The sequence below is a fragment of the Paramisgurnus dabryanus genome, chromosome 8 (assembly GCF_030506205.2).
Source record: "Paramisgurnus dabryanus chromosome 8, PD_genome_1.1, whole genome shotgun sequence".
NCBI lineage: Eukaryota > Metazoa > Chordata > Actinopteri > Cypriniformes > Cobitidae > Paramisgurnus > Paramisgurnus dabryanus.
Window position 1 is genome coordinate 5,669,837 of NC_133344.1, and position 22,461 is coordinate 5,692,297.

General features: G+C 38.3%; 1 protein-coding gene across 1 annotated transcript; it reads left to right on the plus strand.

Annotated features, from left to right (window-relative positions):
* Positions 1-13,023: 13,023 nt before the first annotated feature.
* Positions 13,024-15,871, plus strand: LOC135771729 (uncharacterized). Its single transcript, XM_065282114.2, has one exon. The coding sequence runs from the start codon at positions 13,194-13,196 to the stop codon at positions 13,845-13,847; it is 654 nt and encodes a 217-aa protein (XP_065138186.2). The 5' UTR covers positions 13,024-13,193; the 3' UTR covers positions 13,848-15,871.
* Positions 15,872-22,461: the final 6,590 nt, after the last annotated feature.

Sequence of the window (22,461 nt, forward strand, 5' to 3'; positions counted from 1 at the left end):
TTCAGATCTGATCTTAGTGACCTTCTCTACAAAATGAATGATGTCGTTGTTTAAACTCTTCATTTACTTTCAGAGAGTCACGTTAGCAAGCGGCTAACGCATGCATACTTACGGTTTTGCTACGACCCGGTTGCTTACATAAAACGAGTGTAAAATGTTCGTTTCTAGCGTCGTTTTTATTGCCTGGGTTAATGATATGTATTGATGTCGATAATGTCTTCTCAGTAAATCATGTTAGCACTAGGTCAATACATGTTGCACTATTGTTGGTCTGTGCCGCTGATCTGTGGTCTGTGCAGAGTATTAAAATTTAAATATATTTAAATTTATATTTAGAGAAAATTACAGTGATTTTTGACCTTGCATGCATTAAAACTTGTTGTCCGGGACTTATAAACAGTGATAGGACCCTTAAAATTGGCATCTTACTGGCTCTTTAAATGTTTAAAGGTTTTCTGCTAAGAAAACCAGCATGTCCACCATTTCAGGTTTCTAGCAGGAACGTTGGCATGTAACCACATTCCCTCCAGTGATAAACACCCTCTCAGGGGGTGAGCTTGTAGCTGGAATGTACAGATATTTTTGAGCAAGCTTGCTCAATCTTGGGAAGTTAATTTAATGAAGTTTCCACCATTGAAGAGGATCTTCCTTGCTGTCGATAGAGGGAGTAAGCAGGTAGCTGTTCATCTCAGAGGCAATGGCTTCTTCAAGCTGCAGAGATGGTGGCATGGCTGAGATAGTCTTAAAAAGCTTCCCAGAGACTTATTTGTTCTTTTTGCTGATGAAGGTACATCTGTGTCTACATTCTGTCTCCCTGTGGTGCTCTCAGAATTCACTGCATCCTATGAGAACAGACAACAGAAAAATATTAAAACATAATTATACATATTGACCTGTGACACTACCAGACAATTTACCCATACACCAACTCACCTTGTGTGATACTTCTTTCATATCAGACATCACCCTGGCCTTGATGTTTGGAAGTTTTTCTACAGCAATGTAATTTGGATCTAGGAATAACGACATATCCAGCAGTTCTTGGGTATCTTCATCATCATACCTTTGATTTATGTACTCAAGAATTTGGGATTTTATTGTGTTGGTCAGGTCAGAATCCTCATCGTTCATAGCCAGTATCTTCGTGTTGAACAGATGAAGAACTGTCTTCAGATATGACGTGCTGACAAAGTGCTCGCCAGACAGGGCATCTGTAAACTCCTGCAGGGGTTTTAGTGCCTTGTTCACAGATTCAAGGACATCTGTGTCCTGCCGTCGTGGAACCAGGTGTCTTGAACCCCATTCACACAGACCTCTGGTCCCAGAAAATACCCGTAAAATTGCCAGACAAGCGTCTGTGTGAACAAAAACTCGTTCCGTTAATCTTCTGGGATCGTTGCCGGAAAGAGGACCTAGTAAGATACGCGGGTAACCCTCTGTGTGAACAGGAATGCCGTAAAGGGCGTGTCGAAGTGTGGACGCGCGCGTCATCATCACAACACAAGTTATGGTTCAGCTCCTTACAACGAGAGATAACATGCATATAAAAATTCACCACGAGAAATGTTGCAAACTAGATTGAAGCAGTTATCAGAAAATGATATATGAGACGCATAAACAATGACGCACGTGCCATAGTGAGGACGCGCGTGTCATGGCAACATGAAGTTGGTTCAACTCTTTAAAATGAGGGATTTACAACATTCACTACGAGAAATGTCAGCATACTAGACTGAAGCAGATATCAGGTAAGTTAGCTCGTTACTTACTGCGTTGAAACGGAGATCATTCAGCAGCATAAAAGAATATCGCGTCACATGCTCATTTGAGCTATAATAAACGAAAATACCCGCATGTCATCCCAACGAGATATATTGTTCAGCTCCTCAAAATGCGGGTTTTAAATGCATATAAACAATCACGATGAGAAATGTCTGAAAACTGTATCAAAGCAGAAATCAGGGAGCTTGTCAAATATCCACTCTGAAGCTGAGATCATTCACCAGCATAGAACTGTGCATTCACGCGCTCCTTTGTAGTCTTATCATAAACAAAAATGCACGAGAGTTGTTTCTGGAGAGAGAAATAATATATAATATGCAAACTTCAGACGCTGCGTGGAAGAGAGGGCGGGACTTTCAACATGTCACGTGTCTTTCCGGGACCATCAGATGCCGTGTAATCTTGGCAGTGTGAACGAACAAAAGCTCTAACTTTTCCGGAAAAATCCAGGATGCATTTTACGTGTATTTAACAGAATTTCTGTGTGAAAAGGGCTTTGTTTTGCGATCATCTAAAAGGATCTGAGACAGAGCCTTCTGTTGTTCCAAAACATGTATGCTAAAATCATGTTGAATCAACGTTGTTCACCTCATTTAATATAAATGTACCATCTCCCTAATTGGTTTGCTTACCTTACGTTAAAATTCTGTTGATTTCTTTTGGGAGAAATGACGTTATGCATTCAACATATTTTCTACTTGTTTTAAAATCCTAAATAAATAAAAATCAGTATGTAAACATTTATTTGGCTAAATGCTCAGCACTTCAAGTTAGTTTAAAAAATAGCCTACATATAAATATCTTATTTAGAGTATTTTTTCTGCAGCTTTCACGCTGGTGCATTAACAAATATATGTACATTATTTAGAAATGATATCCAGAAATTAATTTGTAATGATGAAATGCAGACACATAATTAACTTAATCATGTGAACATAGGTTCATGATCAAATGTTAACATTGGCCAAAGTACCGATAATAATACCGTTAAAGTACCGGACCGTTAAGCAGTATCGGTAAGAGTAGTAATACCGTTAAAACCTTAACGATACCCATCCCTATCCAAAACTCGTTCTATCATCCGTTGCCTTGAGCCCCACATTGTTGGACACTCTGTTATGAGTGCACGCTTTGGAAGCTGAAGTTCTTCCTGGGCTTCAGTTAAGGCCACCTTCTAGGGCTGCACGATTCCAGGAAAAATGATGATCACGATTGTTTTGGTCAAACTTTTGATCACGATTAGAAATCACGATCATTCTCTGAGTGAAGAACTTCTATTCACTTCAGTATTTTATTACACTTTACAGCCATGTATATAATTTTAGTAGGGCTGTGAATCTTTGGGTAGACTGCGAATCGATTCGATTCACGATTCAAAGGTTTCCGATTCGATTCAAAAACGATTTTTGCTAACCAGAACGATTCAATTCGATTCGATTAGCAATAAAATTTGATTTGATTCGAATATTAACGATTCTGTTCTATAAATTAGTATACATCTGCATCTGAGCAAATAAAAGAAATATTTGGGAAATTCATGACCATTTAATAGATTTTCATTAACTAGATTCAGGACTTTAGTTTAATAGCTTAACTTCTTAGGACTCAAAATACATTAAAGCAAGTAAACCAAGAAAAATAATACTACTTCTACATATTCAATGCACCATAAACGTTTATTGTAAACATTGCATACATTTCCTGCACATTTAGGAAATACAGCAAAGTATGTAAATACAGCAAAGTGTGTAAAGGAGTAGCACTTCTCACGTCTGACCCTAAAATACTAGCTGCTTTAAGTGCAGGTATGTCTATCTTAATGGCATGGCATCTGCGGAGATGGTTGCTAATAAGGTTCGTTGTATTTCCAATGTATTTTAACTCAGATTTACAATGTCTGCAAACTGCGACGGACTTCGGACAGTCTTTCAATTTACTTCGTGAAAACTGAAGTAATCCCAAACCTTTGATCTCATGTTGGCTGGTGCGTTGTTCTCCTTCGTGTCCCTCCATTTGTGCACTGTCTGCTGTGTTTATTCAAATGACAGCAAACAGGCGCGCCGCAAATTGAAGAGTAGTGACGTAATCCACTGCTCATTTTACGTCGCAGATGTAACTAATTTAAAATTTATTTATATATTTTTTATTATCCATCATATTCGTTATATAATCACGATTCATTCGATTGTTAAATATAAAATCGAAACAAACGATTCACGATTCAAAAATCCAGGTTTCAAGATCGATGCATATGCATCGGCAGGATTTGTAATCGATGCATCGAGAAAACGAATGAATCGTTACACCCCTAAATTTTAGGCTATATATATTTTATATATTATAAAATATTTGATTGTTTTGTAATATTCACAGCTCCCATTCTCTTTTTAACACATTTAAAATCATTCCGCAAAATTCTGCATAGATTTTGCGAAAGATATCCGCAGAAATAGCAAAAATAACTCCTTACACATTCAATTGTAGCTGATACTCTTACAGCAATTAAAGCAGTTCAGTTTTGTTTTAACTGTCAACATTTTTTTAAATATCTTTTATTTCTTACATTTTAGAGCATTTTGTGTTTGTTCAATTAAGGTTTTTGATGATGACCAAGCGGTTAGCAGCCGACTGCAAGTTAACAACATGTTTGATCAATTGACCCTCTTAAATTAAGACTTTACTTGCCTAAAATAACATTTATATAAAATATATATTTCAGCATATAAAAATGTTTGTTTAAATGTTTATTATAAACAAAAACTATTTTTAAAAAGCAGAGTGCAGAAAAATAACGAAAAGGGCTATACAATCAAAACAAAACGAAATAAACATGAAACGAAAAAAACATGCAGGTTGCCTTACCTTACACATTCTCTATGCATCAATTAAAATGTAATGCTTTAACACAGAACATGGCTATTCATGTATCAAACAGTTAAACTAAGAAAAAAAGTCTTTTCTCAAACAAGAAAAAAATGACACAGCATTCTTACATGACTACATGAAGAAGTCTTTTATAGATTATGTATTGGATGCTGTGTGCATAGATTATGCACAGTATTTAAGGTTTTAATCCAGTCCTCCATTTATGTTTCCCCCCGTGGTGCGGTCGGAAACATTAAACACCTTTGCAACAGGTGCATTGTGAATGTATATGTGTGTGTAGCGGACTCGTACGATAGGTTAAACGTTTTTCTTTTACAATCATCAATCGCTCAACGTTTCTTTTAATTAAATTAAAAAAATATAAAAAGATGAAGAAGCATAAAAAAGCCTTATCAACTGTGACGTTAAAATTGTCCCGAAACTCGCCCAGAGGGGCATAAAAAGGCTGGAAAAGGACACAAAAAGGATTATATTTGAAATTGCTGTTAAAACTAACTTTTTTATCTATTTATTACTGATAATGATTACAATACTGATAACAATTCAGTGTTTCCCACAGACCTGCACTCTATTTGTTGCGGCATATATTAGCAAATTAATTCTCTCCCAGCGGGAGGCGCTCTTGGGGTGTTAAGAGATCAAGGTTTCCCTGGTAACGCTGTACACAAACCAGTCAAAGAAGCTCTATAACGCTGACAGATTTTGAAACGTGATGTTTATTCAACGAAGTCAAAGCCTTTAGCAAAATTTATTTGTGGCGGTCAGTTTTGATATTGGGGCGGGCGCCACAAATAAATCAATATGGGAAACACTGCAATTATTTATGGCAGTGTAGAATACAATAGCGCCACATACTGTAGTAGTCTGAACATGGATCCTATTTCAATAACTTAATTACAATTTTACAAGCTATTACAATGACTAAAGATTTTATATATATATATACAATATATATACATATGTATGTATGTTCCTCACTTGAACTGTGTGTTGTTTCATGGATGAAAGTGATACAATAAACTAGAGATGCTCCGATCAGCATTTTTGGGGCCGATCACCAAGATCATGATCTGCCGATCGCCGATCAGTGCCAATCACAGATTGGCAGTGGAATGGGAATCTTTTATCTATAATCTAGCAGAGTTTGCACCATTTGTAGAAATGAAATTAACTATAAATTAGGTATATTATTGTTTTAATAGATAATCAAATAAATAAGCACAACAAATATTTCTTCTTGCAAAGAGAAATGTAATATGCCTTTAAAAAGGTTTATGTCTGTTAAAAGTAATTCAAATAAAACACTTCACAGTCTTTACTGTATGAATTAAATATACACACATTCGTATGAAGTACAACAGTTCTTCACTGATGAGCAGAGAGTAATTTTATTGAGAGATGAATTAGGATACTGTAGCTTTAAGACGTGGGAGAGATCGTTCTCTTGATCGAAGAGCAGCTGTGAGGAAAATGGATGTTTAAACCTTCAAAACTTTAAAACGAATGCAAGTAATAAACTTTAGGCACGAGGATGCAATTGTCTGCGATAGATATGTGTTGTATACGCTGTTTGATAGGGATGTGAAAACGCATCGCACTGAGGACCACAGCGCGTCCTCATAGTCCACAAACAAGAGCAGCTGTGAGGAAAATGGATGTTTAAACCTTCAAAACTTTAAAACGAATGCAAGTAATAAACTTTAGGCACGAGGATGCAATTGTCCGCGATAGATATGTGTTGTATACGCTGTTTGATAGGGATGTGAAGACGCATCGCGCGTCATCATAGAAAATACGCATATCTCTGTTAAAGGCAGAGAGGGAAATCCAAATCTGCACTTCACACATGAGCAATAGGTTACAAAATGCTCGCACTGTGTAAAATGGTCTCTAATTGCAGCCGCATCAGGAACGCTATGATGACAAAAGTAAACAGAAAAATTGGCTCATGAGATCGGCAAATTTAGCAAGTGCCGATCGCGTCATTTAATGTCGTTATCGGCCGATTACGATCGGCGGCCGATCGATCGGAGCATCACTACAATAAACATTTACATTTAGTCATTTAGCAGACGCTTTTGTCCAAAGCGACTTACAAGTGAGGTAAACAATAGAAGCAATTATGGCAACATAAGAACAGCAATACATAAGTGCACTGGAAATAGTCTCATCAAGTCCAACACAATATACATAGCCAAGGGAATGTTAGTAATTTTTTTTTTTTAGATAAAGAGGAAGGTAAATAGAGAAAGAGATAAATAGAAGGGTAACTAAAGAAAGATAGTAAATCTGTAATTAGGGAGTTAGGTGATGGTGGAAGAGATGGGTTTTTAGCCGAGTCTTAAAGATAGCTACAGTGTCAGCTGATCGTGTCACGACCGGCAGATCATTCCACAGTTGTGGGACAGTTCCTGAGAAGGTACGCGTTAGTGTTTTCTTCCCTTTTTGAGATGGTACCACAAGCCGTCGCTTGGTGGCAGAGTGCAGTGATCGAGAGGGTACATAAGGCTCTATAAGCAAGCGAAGGTAAAGGGGTGCTGACCCAGTGGTGGTTTTAAAGGCCGGGAGCAGAGCCTTAAATTTGATGCGGGCTGCTATAGGAAGCCAGTGTAACTTGACAAAGAGAGGAGTGACGTGCGCCCTCTTTGGCTCATTGAAGACCACTCTTGCCGCTGCGTTCTGAATCATCTGTAGGGGTTTGGTCGTGCAGGCTGGAAGTCCTGCCAGTAGCACATTGCAGTAGTCCAGCCTGGACAGGACAAGAGCTTGGACCAGGACCTGCGTAGCATGCTCATCTAGGAAAGGTCTAATTTTCCTAATATTGTAGAGGATGAATCTACAAGAGCGAGCGGTGCTGGCAACATGCTCCGTGAAGCTAAGCCGATCATCAATGACCACTCCCAGGTTTTTGGCCATCTTGGAAGGCTTGATGGTCGAGGAACCTAGCTGAATGGAAAAGTTGTGCTGAATCTTTGGTTCAGATGATATGACAAGCAGTTCTGTCTTCGCAAGGTTAAGCTGGAGATGGTGATCCTTCATCCAGAGTGAGATGTCCCTCAGGCATGCCGAGATGCGGGCAGAAACCGTAGGATCATCAGGGTGGAACGACAAGTGGAGTTGAGTGTCGTCTGCATAGCAGTGGTAGGAAAAGCCATGTTTCTGAATGACAGAGCCCAGGGATGTCATATATATTGAAAAGAGCAGCGGTCCAAGCACAGAGCCTTGAGGGACCCCGGTATCAAGACGTTGGGGTTCGGAGACGTCACCTCTCCAGGATACCCGAAATGACCTATCTGAGAGGTACGACTTGAACCATAGAAGCGCTGTGTCAGTGACACCCATAGACATGAGAGTCGACAGGAGGATGCGGTGATTGACCGTGTCAAAAGCTGCAGATAGATCCAGTAAGATCAGCACAGATGATTTGGAGGCTGCCCTTGCCTGCCTTAGGGCCTCAATGACTGAGAGCAGCGCAGTCTCAGTGGAGTGACCACTTTTGAATCCAGACTGATTGCTATCCAGGAGGTTATTTTGTGTGAAGAAAGTGGAGAGCTGGTTGAACACAATGCGTTCAAGAGTCTTGGAAATGAAGGGAAGAAGGGAAACAGGTCTGTAGTTCTCTAGCATAGCAGGATTGAGAGTGGGTTTCTTCAGCAACGGGGTTATCCGGGCCTCTTTAAATGCTACAGGGAAGGTGCCAGTGGAAAGTGATGAATTTATAATGTGAGTGAGAGCAGGGATAACAGACGGAGAGATGGCCTGGAGGAGATGGGTGGGTATGGGATCTAGCGGGCAGGTAGTTGGATGATTAGAAGCCAAGACCTTGGAAACATCTGCTTCGGATAGGAGAGAGAAGGAGGGAAGGGAGCATGTCTCAGGGATTTGAGAATGCGCAAGAAGCGGCGGCTCGGAGAACTGACTGCTAATAGTTTTCGTTTTCTTCACAAAGAAGGAAGCAAAATCATCAGCCGTTAGGTCGGATGAAGGTGGAGGGGCAGGGGGACAAAGAAGGGTAGAGAAGGTCTTGAAGAGAGTGTGAGAGTCAGGCGAGTTGTTAATTTTTGAATGGTAGTATAGGGTCTTTGCAGAGGAGACATGCTTGGAGAAGGAGGCAAGAAGAGACTGATAGAGGCAGAGATCAGAAGGATCATTCGATCTGCGCCACTTCTTCTCTGCAGCCCCCTGAGTGTGGAGCGATGCTCACGGAGAACCTCAGTTAGCCAAGGAGCAGGAGGTGTGACCCGGGCCGGTTCAGATGTCAGAGGGCATAATGTGTCTAAGCAGGATGTAAGAGTGGAACAAAGTGTGTCAGTGGCATTGTCAGTATCTAACAGAGAGAGTTGGCTTGGAGCGGGCAGCGTGGAAACAATCACAGAGGATAAGCGGGAGGGAGAGAGCGTGGGCAGGTTGCGCCTGAACGGGACCAATGGGGGATTGTATGTAGCGACAGGGGGAGTCAGGTCGAGGTCGAGAGTAATTAGGAAGTGATCAGATGTGTGAAGTGGGGTGACCTGGGTGTGGTAGGTGGAACAACAGAGTGTGTAGATAAGATCTAAAAGATTACCAGACCTGTGTGTTGGTAAAGTAGGGACTCGCTTGAGGTCAAACGACGCAGTCAGGGTGTTGAAGTCAGCTGCCTGTGGTTTCTCCAGGTGGATATTGAAGTCACCAAGTACTACTAAAGGAGTTCCATCCTCAGGGAATGAAGACAGAAGTACGTCTAACTCCTCCAAGAAGTGTCCAAGTTGACCTGGGGGGCGATAGATAACTAAAAAATGCATTTTAGTAGGGTGGATGATAGTAACAATATGTGATTCTAAAGAGTTGCTGTCACATGAGGGGGTTTGCTGTTGGAATTTCCAGTCCTTTGGGATGAGCAGACCAGTTCCTCCACCCCTTCCTGTTGTAAATGGTAAATGGACTGCATTTATATAGCGCTTTCATAGACCAATTGCCATCCAAAGCGCTTTACAATTTTGCCTCACATTTACCCATTCACTCACACATTCATACACCGACGGCGGTGTCAGCCATGCAAGGCGCCATCCAGCTCGTCGGGAGCATCTGGGGTTAGGTGTCTTGCTCAAGGACACCTCGACACTTGGTCAGGTGGAGCCGGGGATTGAACCACCAACCTTCCGATTTGTAGACAACCTACATGAACCACTCAACCACTGCCGCCCTTGTGCGAGGACTGTGTGAGAAAGTGTAGTTGTTGGAGAGGGCAGCCGGAGTGGCAGTGTCCTCTGGTTTAATCCATGTCTCAGTAAGTGCTAAAACAGAAAGGCCAGAATGTGAGGCAATGGCAGTTATGAAATCTGCTTTGTTGACAGCAGATTGGCAGTTCCATAAGCCAATGGGAAGAGAGAGTGAGGCAATAGTGGAAGGAGGGAGAGTGCGGAGGTTATTAATATTTCTCCCACGGCGACGTGATACAACAGATTTACGAGTTGTAATGACAGTAGAGATTTGAAAGCACATAGTAAAATTATAAGAATAGGAAATGTACAAGAGAGGAAAAAGAGTGCTATATAGATAAATAGAAAAAGTTAGTACAAAAAGTGCAATACTCAAGTGCCCTGTCGGTGTCCCTGCTCGGTGGAGTCGCGCAGATAGAGTCGATGGTCTTTACACTCTTCGGTCTTCACACGACGAGGGCTGCACGCGACCGCTGCCGCGGTGGACTGACTGCTTTTATAAGTGCTTCAAATGTGGGCTGAAACTCAGCAGGCCACGCCCGAAAACAATCAACAACAAGTTAATGGCCGAAACTACTACTGTATTTACTGTAATACACTAACGCACGCGAGGACACGCGAGAACAAACGCGGATTACAGCACGTGAGACAAAGGTAAACAAGAGAGCGTTTCTTAGCAACGACACTGCTCTAAAACTTCAGAAGTCTAAAATCAAATACACTTACACGTTTCTGTGGACTCCTGTTGATAACTGCTTCACCTCGCATATACACGCATATTAGCGCAGATCCCGTGGTTGCTCTGGGGCTCGAGCACCCACTGAAATGCACATTATGCTCAATTGCTTCACATTTAAACAATGCGGAAAACGTGATTGTGCCGCTTTCCTCTATAAAGCGCGTGGAAGCTACAAAGCATCTGTCATTGCTAAGTAACCTAAGCATTGCTTGACGTTGTGACAAGCAGTCTCCAGCGGAAAGAAATCGGCACATATGAACATGCATGTTTGTTATGAAACTTATATCTGATCCTCGTTTACATTATTATATTTCAAAATATATGTATGCATTATATATAAGCTTATATGCATCAATGCACACATGGACATACAAAAATTATTACTTGTACAGCAGCCTTTGCAGGATATATGACAAAACACTTGCTCCAGCATAAATGAATCTCAAATCATATGTTTGAGAACTACTGTTCCTATCATGTCCACTTCACCAGGTAGGATCTTACGAAGACTACTTCATCAGGAATAAATGATATGGTGACTGAAAATATTAATTCACTTTACATTTAAAATATTTTGAAAGTTATTGAACTGAATTGAATTGTGTATAATACGTATTGTGCATTTTTTTAATTATATGAAACCGTAACCAGAAAATTCCTAACAATACCCAACCCTAATAATAACAGGACTAACTAACACCTGTCCTCTGTTTATGAATATGGAAAAAGATACAGAATTAGTGATGTCCGGTTCGTGAACAAATCATTCTTTTGAACAGGTTCTTTTCAGTGAACGAGTTGAATCAGTACACCTAATCTGACTGAATCGTTTAAAAAGTTTGTGTCTCGAGACAGTAATAATCCGCAAGTTACTCACTTTCAGATGTGTTCGACAGTCATTCCGCTTCTAAATAAGAGCAAGTAATTTGTATCTAAACTCTTCATAGGAGCTCTCTACAACAGCATCACTGACTGAACCGAGACCTGGTGAACTTTGTTGATACTGAGCAGTGGCGTGTTTACCATTTTGGGGGCCCTAAGCAAAGTCCAAGGACCTGGGGCCCCCCATGCCCCAACCTTAAGAAAAAATTCTTGGTTTAAAAATACAAATAGTGCCCATTGTCTTATTCAAAAGAATAAAGAATCTGTCAAAAACATAAAGGTCTTGGTTTTACCGCAGTGGTTTCCAAACTTATTCCAAAAGGCCTCCCTTTTGTACAGAAAAATATTTTTAAGCCTATCTCAGATATATCATTTGCTGGCAAATTCCTTATAGGATGTATTTAAAATGATGTAATTAATACAGTACTGCAACTTCAGTGTGTGATCTTAAAAAAAAATAAGAAAAAAGCGGAATGCTTACCACGCAGACTTTTTATAACTCTGCAATCATTAAATAAAAAATCATTAAATAAGTTAACCGCTTGTGGACAGTAGGGGGCCCCCCAAGCCCGTGGGGCCCCAAGCAATTGCGTGGTTTGCGTGGTGGGTAAACACGTCACTGATACTGAGCATGCGCAGCAAACATACTGGTATTCCAGAGTCACCGATACACTGAATACACGAATCAAGAATGGTTTCTATCGGACGCGTCCGACTTGATGAGCCGTTAATACTGCGCATGCGTTTACTAAACAGCACAATACAGTAATTCTCGAGTCAGGAACTTGTTGCTACATTTATTGAGGCATCAGTACACTGATTCGAGAGAGGTTTCTATCAGACGCGTCCGAAGAACTAAGAATCAAAGAACTGTGGATACTGAGCATGCGTGAGCCAAACAGTACACATGCGTGAGCCAAACAGTACACATGTTGGACATCAGTGGGTTGCTGTGCTAATATATAGCCTATATCTATAAACTGATAAGATGATTGACAGACATAAAGTAAGTTTATTTAATATTACCATAAAACGTACGGGAAATATGCATGGTACAGCTAATTATATTAAACAGCGTTTTGACTAAAATGTGTTTGTTAGGTGCGTGTGTATGTGAAGATTATATTTTAAGTTGTTAAGAGTTTGATCATGATTTCTGTTAAATGTTTTTGAATGTGCTTTAGTTGGACAACAAAATAATAATAATAAATCAACCATGCACAACTTTACTTGAACATTTTTTTATGTATTTTACCATTCTGGATGTGAATGACATAATTTCTTAAAGCAGAACTATGAAGTTTCCATGTAAAAATGACTTATAGCTCCCCCATGTGGTTGAAAAGTGCAACAGTGCCCGGTATCAGACACTCTTCTGCAGGCAGGGGAGGGGCAGGGCTGTGTGCTCTACCGAAAGTACTGATTTGCAAAAAAGAGTCAGATTTCCCATCACTATACAGAATCTAAATTTTTCATCCTTCTTTGTGTTAATAAGAGAGAAAAGACAATTTAATTGTTTCTTGTTTCTTTCAGATGTGAAGAGTGATTCATGTTTGGATATAGAAATAACGTCCTCAACATCAAAAGAGCGACTGACAGCACAAACTCTTTCCTGCATCACCTGTGGAAAGACATTCAGCTCACAGAGACATTTAGAGATACATGAGAGAAAACACACAAAATCTTTCAAATGCTCTCAGTGTGACATGACGTTTACTTGTTCAGCTTACTTAAAAAACCATCAGAGAGTTCATACTGGAGAGAAACCTTATCACTGTAGTGTCTGTGGAAAGAGTTTTGGACAACAGGGAAACTTTTTTTATCACAAAAGAGTTCATACAGGTGAAAAACCTTTCAAATGCTCTCAGTGTGACAAGACGTTTACTTATTCAAGTAACTTAAAAACCCATCAGAGAGTTCACACTGGAGAGAAACCTTATCACTGTAGTCTCTGTGGGAAGAGTTTTAGTCAAGGGTCTTCATTACTAAAGCACAAGAGAATTCATACAGGTGAAAAACCTTTCAAATGCTCTCAGTGTGACAAGACGTTTGCTCACTCAACTTCCTTAAAATCTCATCAGAGAGTTCATACTGGAGAGAAACCTTACGTCTGCTTTCACTGTGGAAAGAGCTTCACTAATTCATCCTATTTAAGAGTTCATCAAAGAGTTCATACTGGAGAGAAACCTCATCACTGTAGTATCTGTGGGAAGAGTTATAGTGCAAAGGCTGCCTTACTTAATCACGAGAGAGTTCATACAGGTGAAAAACCTTTCAAATGCTCCCAGTGTGACAAGACGTTTACTGCTTTATCTTCCTTAAAATACCATCAGAGAGTTCACACTGGAGACAAATCTTAAGACTGTAATGTTTGTGGGAAGAGTTCATCAACAGCAATGAAAAAAAGTTGCATGCAACCTCAGGTAATAAATCCGTGGGACCTAGTGCCCCCTCCTGGTTGGAAGTATTTACATCCTAATACAAAAAAAATCACTATTTTAAAAGTATTTGATTAAGTATAATGTGGTCCAGCGGGCCATATTAAAATTTACCCCAGGCCGTGTGCGGCCCTTGGCCCGCCAGTTGCCCATCCCTGATTTAAGTGTAAAAAATAAAAAATTTGGAGATAATTTCGCAATTTTCTGCCATTTCTGATGAAAATTTACATGTTGCGGCAATAGAGGTTTCTGTTCAGAAGGTAATGCATTGTTCTTCCTTTTGTGTTTTCGAGTCGATCGGAATTACGCTCGCGGGGATATTGGTGCATGTTTTTTAAGTGCTGTTTTGCTGCGCAGGGCTAACCGTGAGGCGAAATCTGGCATGTTTGGTATCGTTAGACTCCGCGACTATTCAGGACTCCAGGAAAAGAAGTCCCTTGAGAATATGTCAATTGCAGCCAAAGTTATAGGCATGTAAAACATTTGTCTTACCACTAGGTGGCGCTGCGATGAAACTGGGCATGCCCTCTCAGATCCTGACGCGGTTTACGGAAACGGATTGGCGAATCGACATGAATTCCATAACTTTTTGCCTTGAGTGCCTGTAGATGCTACATAACGTTTTTCTTTGCAATTGGGCAAAAGCTCTAGGACAAGTTTGCAAAAGTAGCTTTTATGAATAATTCAAAATGGTGGAAAAATTTTCATAATGGAAAATGACGTCATAGGGTCCAATCGAATCGTCTTGAGCCAAGGATTCAGAGGAAAATCAGACAAGAATTTTGTGTTTAGGACTTACAGGTCAGAAGTTAAAAGCAAAACTGTTGGTGGCGCTAGCGGGTTAGAGAGAGAGACTCCAAATTTGCTGTGGAGACTTTTTGGACAGTCCTTTATAAGCGTGCCAAATTTTATTACTTTCCTATGTACCCTGCTATGGGCTGCCATAGACCGCAATGGCGGAAGAAGAAGAATCATCGGAAGAGTAATAAGAAAACTAACGGATACAATAGGGGTCAGTGTTGTTTTCGTCAACGATGACGATAACAAAATTATTTCATTGACCCACCTTTTTTATGACGATAACGCGATGATGACTAGCTAAAAATGGCTTTAAGGTGACGAAAACATGACGAGACGGAACGAAAATGATTATAAGTCTGACGACACATTTCATGGTAAGCTTAAGGTTTTACTTGTATCTACTTGTCAAACGTACACCCATTTCCAATACTTTTTGTGGTGTATTTAAATAACAAGGCAAGGCACGTGTTTCTCAACTTTATAAACAAGGTCTCAGCATAACACAAACTCAACATAAGGGTATATCAGACTAAAGCTAAAAGGTCTGCCCAAAACAGCACTGAATGGGCAAAGACCCCATATAATCAAATTATGAGCAATATCGCAGATAACTAGAACAGAACAAACATACAAATGAAATAAAACTGTGCTGCTCATGTTTTTAGATTAACAGTACTGTATTATGGAGGACGAAAAATGACTTAAAGGTCCCATATTTGAAAGCTTTCTAGTTTTATTTTAGGTGTTATGATGTCCTGAAGGAATAGTTCACACAAAAATTAAATTTCTGTTATTTTTTACTCACTTTCATGTTGTTACAAACCTGTATAAATTTCTGTGTTCTGATGAACACGAGGGAAGATATTTTGAGGAAAGTTTGAAATCAAGCTATTTGTGATCCCCATTCACTTCCGTAGTATAATTTTTTCTTACTATGAAAGTGTTGTTCTTTGACGGTTGTTTTATGAGTGAAATACACATTTGAAATAACGTTACTCATGGAGGTAAACTAAATGTTAGTTTCTGTGCACTAAATGGGACGGTGTCTGTAACTTAAGAAAAAAAACGTTTGATGTCCAACAGATATTTTATCAAAACTTGTGGCCATGGGCGTCGGAAGCAAATGAAAAGTGGGTGGGTCCCCATATAACCCCAACCCCCCCCCCCCCCCCCCCCCGGAAAATACATTTACTGCAATAGATGACATTTTCATGTTTCCTTTTAATTAGCCTGAACATTTGCATTTATTAAATTAAAGTCAGTAGCCTATTACGGTCGAAATTCTGGTAACAGCCCTTTAAATATTTTGCAAATAATAACAGATGTCATGTTTCATTTATCTTTCTCTGTGTCATTTTTTTCTCTACTCTGCTGACAGTAGGCTACAATGTTTATTTTTTATTTTGAGGAAATAAAATGTAAGAAAAACGAATGAAGGCAAACTGATACAACTTTTGTATACCTTTTTTATTTGTTATACCCAATCTCTCTTTCTCTCTCTTAGAGAAATATAAATGTGAGATTCTGGAAATGAGATCACTTTATTTTATGGTATCCGTCGGGAAACAATGCTGTCATAAGAGTTTGAGCATGTGTACTTCTAAAACACAATCGATTAAACAGAGGTATGAATTATCTGCAAATGTACCTCGCAAATAATAACAATACGTGAAGACGTTCATATCGCAAAGAAAAGTAATTGGCTTCTGTAAAACAAACTTGAAAATTATCCAGCGATCGTGCCATAATCAAAATAAACTATTTTACAGCAGTAATAATATTTTAACGAGTAGCCTATACTTTAACGTTTGAAAGGAACCACATTTAGTGCTGTGTTAATTATCATTAAAAGCAAAACGAGAGTCTCTGTGCCTCCGCGACAGACGCAATTCTTCTGGCATCTCTCCTCATCATCTCCTCTTTTTTTCTTCTGTGTCTTGAACTTGGGGCTCGAGTCCGACCTAAGGTTCGAGCTGCCTTTAAGAACACCAAGCTAAGTTCGTTTACCGTTAATTATTAAGACTAAATGCAGGCAAACTCGTGAAACAATGAAAGTAAAATAATCCGCTATAATATGGTTTTACACGTCTATAGAAAATATACTATAAATAAAGCAGTTATTAATTTCCCTAATGCATGGTTGTTTGACATTTACTTCTGTTTAAAACATTTTACATTTGGCAAATGAGGTTTTTCAGCACTATGTTCGAACAGCAACTCAGCGTCCACTCACCCCCGCAAATTATGTTTAAAAGCTGAAACGGGTCCGCGGTGTAAAAAAAGCAAAGGTTAGGGATCCCTGCTCCAATGGAATGGATTTAGACTAACAGCGCTTTGATAAGTGAACAGACAAATGCGCTAAATTAGAGAAAAAGTGGGTGGGTCCATTATCATTGGTCTTAAAAAGTGGGTGGGTCCTGTCCCACCCACGTATAATGGTTCCGACGCCCATGCTTGTGGCTACCAAAGACTTTAGCATTACAAAACAACACATTACTATCACATAATCATTTACAATATATCTTTTTGTTTTTCTCTGGCTTCATGATGTAACATAAAAAAGAGGGCTGCATGATAAATTGCATGCGATTGTTTCGCGCATCTCGTCAGTAAAGCAGCAGGTGATGGCGCTTTACTATTAATCTATGGCAGGTTATCCATATGGTGGATAAAATTTGCAAAGAAATGTCAGATCGAAGAACGGCTAATCGAACGTCTTGAACTTTAAGCGCCTAGCAGCATGTGCGACCCACGTGACTGCCTGACATGATGTCAATGCCTTAAAAGTTCCATTTTTTTTATTTGGTGTGCCAAGCTGGTAAAGAGTGTGTGTCCGGGAGCACACAAACTGTTCAGAACTATATACAATAGTATTAATTTGTGTTATTTTTCATATTTTTTTACAAATGTATCATTTTTATAACACATTTACCATTTTATATAAACTCTTTGGTTATGTATTAAACTTGTTTATTTTATATTGTGTGCTATGTGATGTTACAAATTGGTTTTAAACTCTTAATGTCTTGGGACCACAATGTCATTAATTGTAAATTAACTTAGTTTAGGTCATAAACCCCGCCTCCCCCATGTTATTCAGTGGAACTTGAGACCAACTAAACAATTTAATAACACTTCAATTATCTTTTTTCCGAAGCTAGTTTCTGTCATTTACTGTAGTTTTTATCACGCTGATGTAAATTCAAGTGTTCAGTGGGCGGCTTCACTTTCACTAGTGGAAGAGAGCGAACGGGCGTTCGTCCATCTTTTTTTACAGTCTATGGTTCAGATTGTTCAGTAAATGCTTTGTTCATTTTTACAATGATTACGTCCCCTGACTTCTTCTATGGGCCTATTCTCTGGGCTGGTAAATTAAAGTTTACATAATTGTTCAGTATTTTGTCAATCTTTTTATTCTTTCTAGGAAAGCTAAAGGACCTGTTATTGCATTGAGAGCATCTTGACCAGATGCAGTGTGATATGGTAGCACATAGAAGTGAACTGTAATAGACGGCTTATAGACCTTTTCCGAGTATACTTCACAGTTATGTCACTGCAAGCTGCACACAGTGTGGTGGCAGAAAAATAGTGGAAATGAATTAAAGTGAAACGAGCAAGATAACTCACTATAGAAAAATGTCTTGTTGTGTATCAAAATGAGTATCAGAATAGGAATGCCAAAAAAGATGGCCTTAGAAAGGTCATAAAAAGTGTATAGTCGTAAAAAAATACAGATTACAGAAATACAGATTAGAAAGGTCTTAGACATCAGATGCCAGGAAAACTGGATAGAAGATGAGAAACATGTAAAGGATACATATGTATTATTGCCCTGAAATCACGGTACACTAGTGAGCTCATACCATGAACTCAACCTTCTGTGTTAAATGACGTTACTGTGTCACCTTTTCAAGAGGAGAATGCACAGATTCTTTGATTTTGTCTTTGGCTAACTACAATTTTTCAATGTTATTTGATAATAATAACATATTAACCAAATAAGTATTTAAATAATTAAATACAATTGCATAACTTTAAATTCCATGCAGGAAGGACTGTAGCATCCGATTAAAATATTTCGTAAATATTACGTACAACGTAAAGCACGTTTCCAGTTAGGAACATATAAAAAAGCTTAACACAGTTAAAACGTTATTAATTTCTGAAAATATCCAACATTAATAGGAAGCTTGGCAAGCATGAATAAAAGCAACAAAGCGGTTTCAAAAATGAGGGAGGGGCTACAAATCAAGTTTGCAAAACTGTGAGTAGCCTACAGATTGCAAAAGCGTGCACTGACTATTATCAGCTTAAAGCAACACTATGTATTTTTTACCTTTAAATTAGGGCTGTCAAAATTAACGCGTTAATAACGCGTTAACGCAAATTCATTTTAACGCCACTAATTTTATTAACGGAGATTAACGCAACGCGCAATTTCTGTTTGACCCTTGGTCCAGCCCATAGTTGAATGAACAGAGACGCAGACAAATGTGACTCTCTCTAAATGAGTAAAAGGTTTTCATAGAAATAAGAACATTAAGCAAATCGTCTACCAAATCCAATGCTTTAAATGCTCGTTGGACATCTGAAATTATCTTTATTTATACGTCTGAGAGGTGTTACGTTACCGTCCTCCTAATGCTTAATCTAATACAAAAATGCGTCTCAATTCATTTTGGTTTCGCTTTTATGCATGACTTAAAAAATAGACTGCAGGACTTGCTTGATGTTAAAATAGTCATTAAGAGAGATAAAGTTCGGTACCTGATTAATGTTAAAGAGTTATTAAGAGCGACAAGACTCAAAAGCGATCCCCTCACGCTGACTGACTGACATCTGAAGCGCGTGCACGCGACCTGGAGACATCTACACAAAATTACAGTTTTACAAATATCTGTTTTTATAAGAATTCACGCAGGTAGGATCTATAATCTGTTATGTCTTAAGTAAATGTTTGGTTAACTGTTGGATAAAAATAACTGATGTGTAACATTATATTAGATCACTTAGATTTTAAGCAGTCTGTCTCAATGTCAATCAAACAAAAGGAAAAAAGTTGAACATACATTGATGATGTTTTTGCTTTGTGTGTGCTAAATCTATTAGTTTTACCAGTGATTTTAAAGTATTGATGTGGTAATATAATGTATGGATGTGGTAATTTTTGTGGTAATTTGACTCTTTCATCTTCAAATACGTGTAGTTCTGTCATATTTTGTTATATTTCAACAAATCATGCATTGTTCTATGTTTTAATAGAGAATGTCAAAATATGAACAACTATTTTTTTTAATTGGCTAATTCTGACTCAACTTGCCAGCACAGGTCACAAATGATACAGCAGCAAACACAAATGGAGAAAGAAAAATCTTCTTAAAGGAAAATTTGTATACAAAACAATGGCTGATGATCCTGTTAAAAATGTAAACAGGCTATTGTTAACATACATTTGCATAAAGCATCTATATATATATATATATATATATATATATATATATATATATATATATATATATATATATATGTATATATGATTAGAATATTAAAAACCTGAAAAGTGTTAAATTAGGGTAAATTTAGAATGGATAAAAATGTGCGTTTAATTTGCGATTAATCGCAGTTAACTCATGAAATCATGCGATTAATCTAGATTAATTTTTTTAATCTATTGACATCCCTACTTTAAATAATGTCTCTAAAATTATTTCAGTGATAGAACATCTTTTAACTGGACAAATTGTATTGTTGCTGCAACCTGAGCAGCCTCCTAGCTGCTACAAGCACACTCTGAAAGTGGCGGTGGAGGGTAGAGCACACAGCCCCGCCCCTCCCCTCCCTATGCCTGCAGAAGAGTGTCTGATACCAGACACTGTTGCGCTTTTCAACCACATGGGGGAGCTGTAAGTCATTTTTACATGGAAACTACATTGTGTTGCTTTAAAGTCGCAATGAAAATTAAAATAAAAAACTGTAATTTGTTTTGTAATATTGTGGTATTTTTTTTACAAATGATTTATCTGTGAGCTTCATTCATTTTTTTAAATTCATGTACCCTCATAATCTTTAATCAAAAATGCAAATCTCCTCCCCTCCTAAAAACGATCTCTCTTCACTTCCGGTCATAATGTATGGCCGGTGGGCGGGGTCCGGGAGAGTATCGCTGCAATCAGCAATTAGCAACACGACCCAACTTCAAATGATCCAATCAGATCTCGATGGACAAATTTAAATCCAGCCCTGCCTTATTTCATTTCAGAGGCCGGTTTTACTCGGATACACGTCACCACAGGGAAAATTAGGCAATTGATACTTCCGTTTCATGGCGACTTTAAATTTAATTTAGTTGGACTTGATAGCAGAGGTGAACCATACTTAGTTACATTAGTTACATTTTCCAAGCATCTGTTCTTTATTAGGATGTTTGTATTGGGAAAAACATTACTTCACTACATTCTAAAGCACTAGTGGTCTGCCAAAAGATGGCCTAAACTAGGCAAGTGTTTATACAATCGTCACTCATTTAAGTAGATTTTTAATGCACTTGCAAAACTGTGATATCAGTTCTTGCCTTTCTGTTTTAATAATGTAAAAATGGATCGGTGGCTAAACCAAAGAGGAGTCAAAAGAAGGATCAAGCGTCAACTGAAAGCAGCTGAAGTCCACATATCTATTAGTTTTGTAATGTACTAGTTTTTGTTTCATGTGTAAAATTCCTGTAATTTCAGTGATTTTGGACATTAAGGGGAATTTTTTTTCAGCATTTTATTGTTACAACAGACTTCATATATCCACCACCTCAGTTTTAAACTAATGGCTCTTTGGAATGACATTAAGTGGGACCTAGGCTGTTATAGTATGTTTAATTGCAGATTTTTTTTTCAAATGTGCAGTTTGTTGTTCATATTAAGCTTTAACTTATTTCACATTTACTTGTTCAAATGAAATAAAATTCATATAATAATTTCTGAACATAGCATTGCCTTTGTGTTTTACAAATTAGTTTTTGACTTGAAACAGTTGCATATTAAACTTAAATTTAGCTTATCCTTCCTGTTTTGTTGTTTGTTGGGTGTGTGTTAAGAGTGGATTCTGTTAGGTGGTCCTCAGAAAAAAAATTGGAAGATAAAGTGGTCCTTAGGGTGAAAAAGTTTGAGAAACACTGTTCTAAAGCATATAATCTATGTATTCTTTATTAAAATTTATTTAATACCTAATTACATTTAAATTGTGTAGCCTACTTTTACCCAAGTAAAAGTATGTTAAGGTACTTAAAATTAAATGTAAAACAAAAACTTGTATTTATGAAAAGTAATAGAATAAAAAATATGATAATATGCTTTGGAATGTTTGTTTTCAAAGAAAAACACGGATAAAATACAAATACTTGAAAAAAAACTTTTAAGTAGAAAGTAAAACCTCTGCTTGATAGTGACCCTAGCAACTTATTAACCCACCTGTGGTCTGTGGACGTTGGCATAAACGATCTATTTACTTCTCCTTTCGGTGTTTTTGGCAGTCTGTAAAACGACAGATCAGAATTCTTGTTAAATGTGTTAGTACAGTCCATTGCACAACAGCTTTTTCCCATTTAGACGCGTTTTCGCTGATTTCACACTGTTTTCAAATTCTGCAGCGCTTTGCCACTGGCTTTCGCTAAAGGTGAGTTCACACCTCAGCCCAGAAGATGGCGGTAATGCACACTGTTTGCAAACTGCCACTAAAACTACCGAAG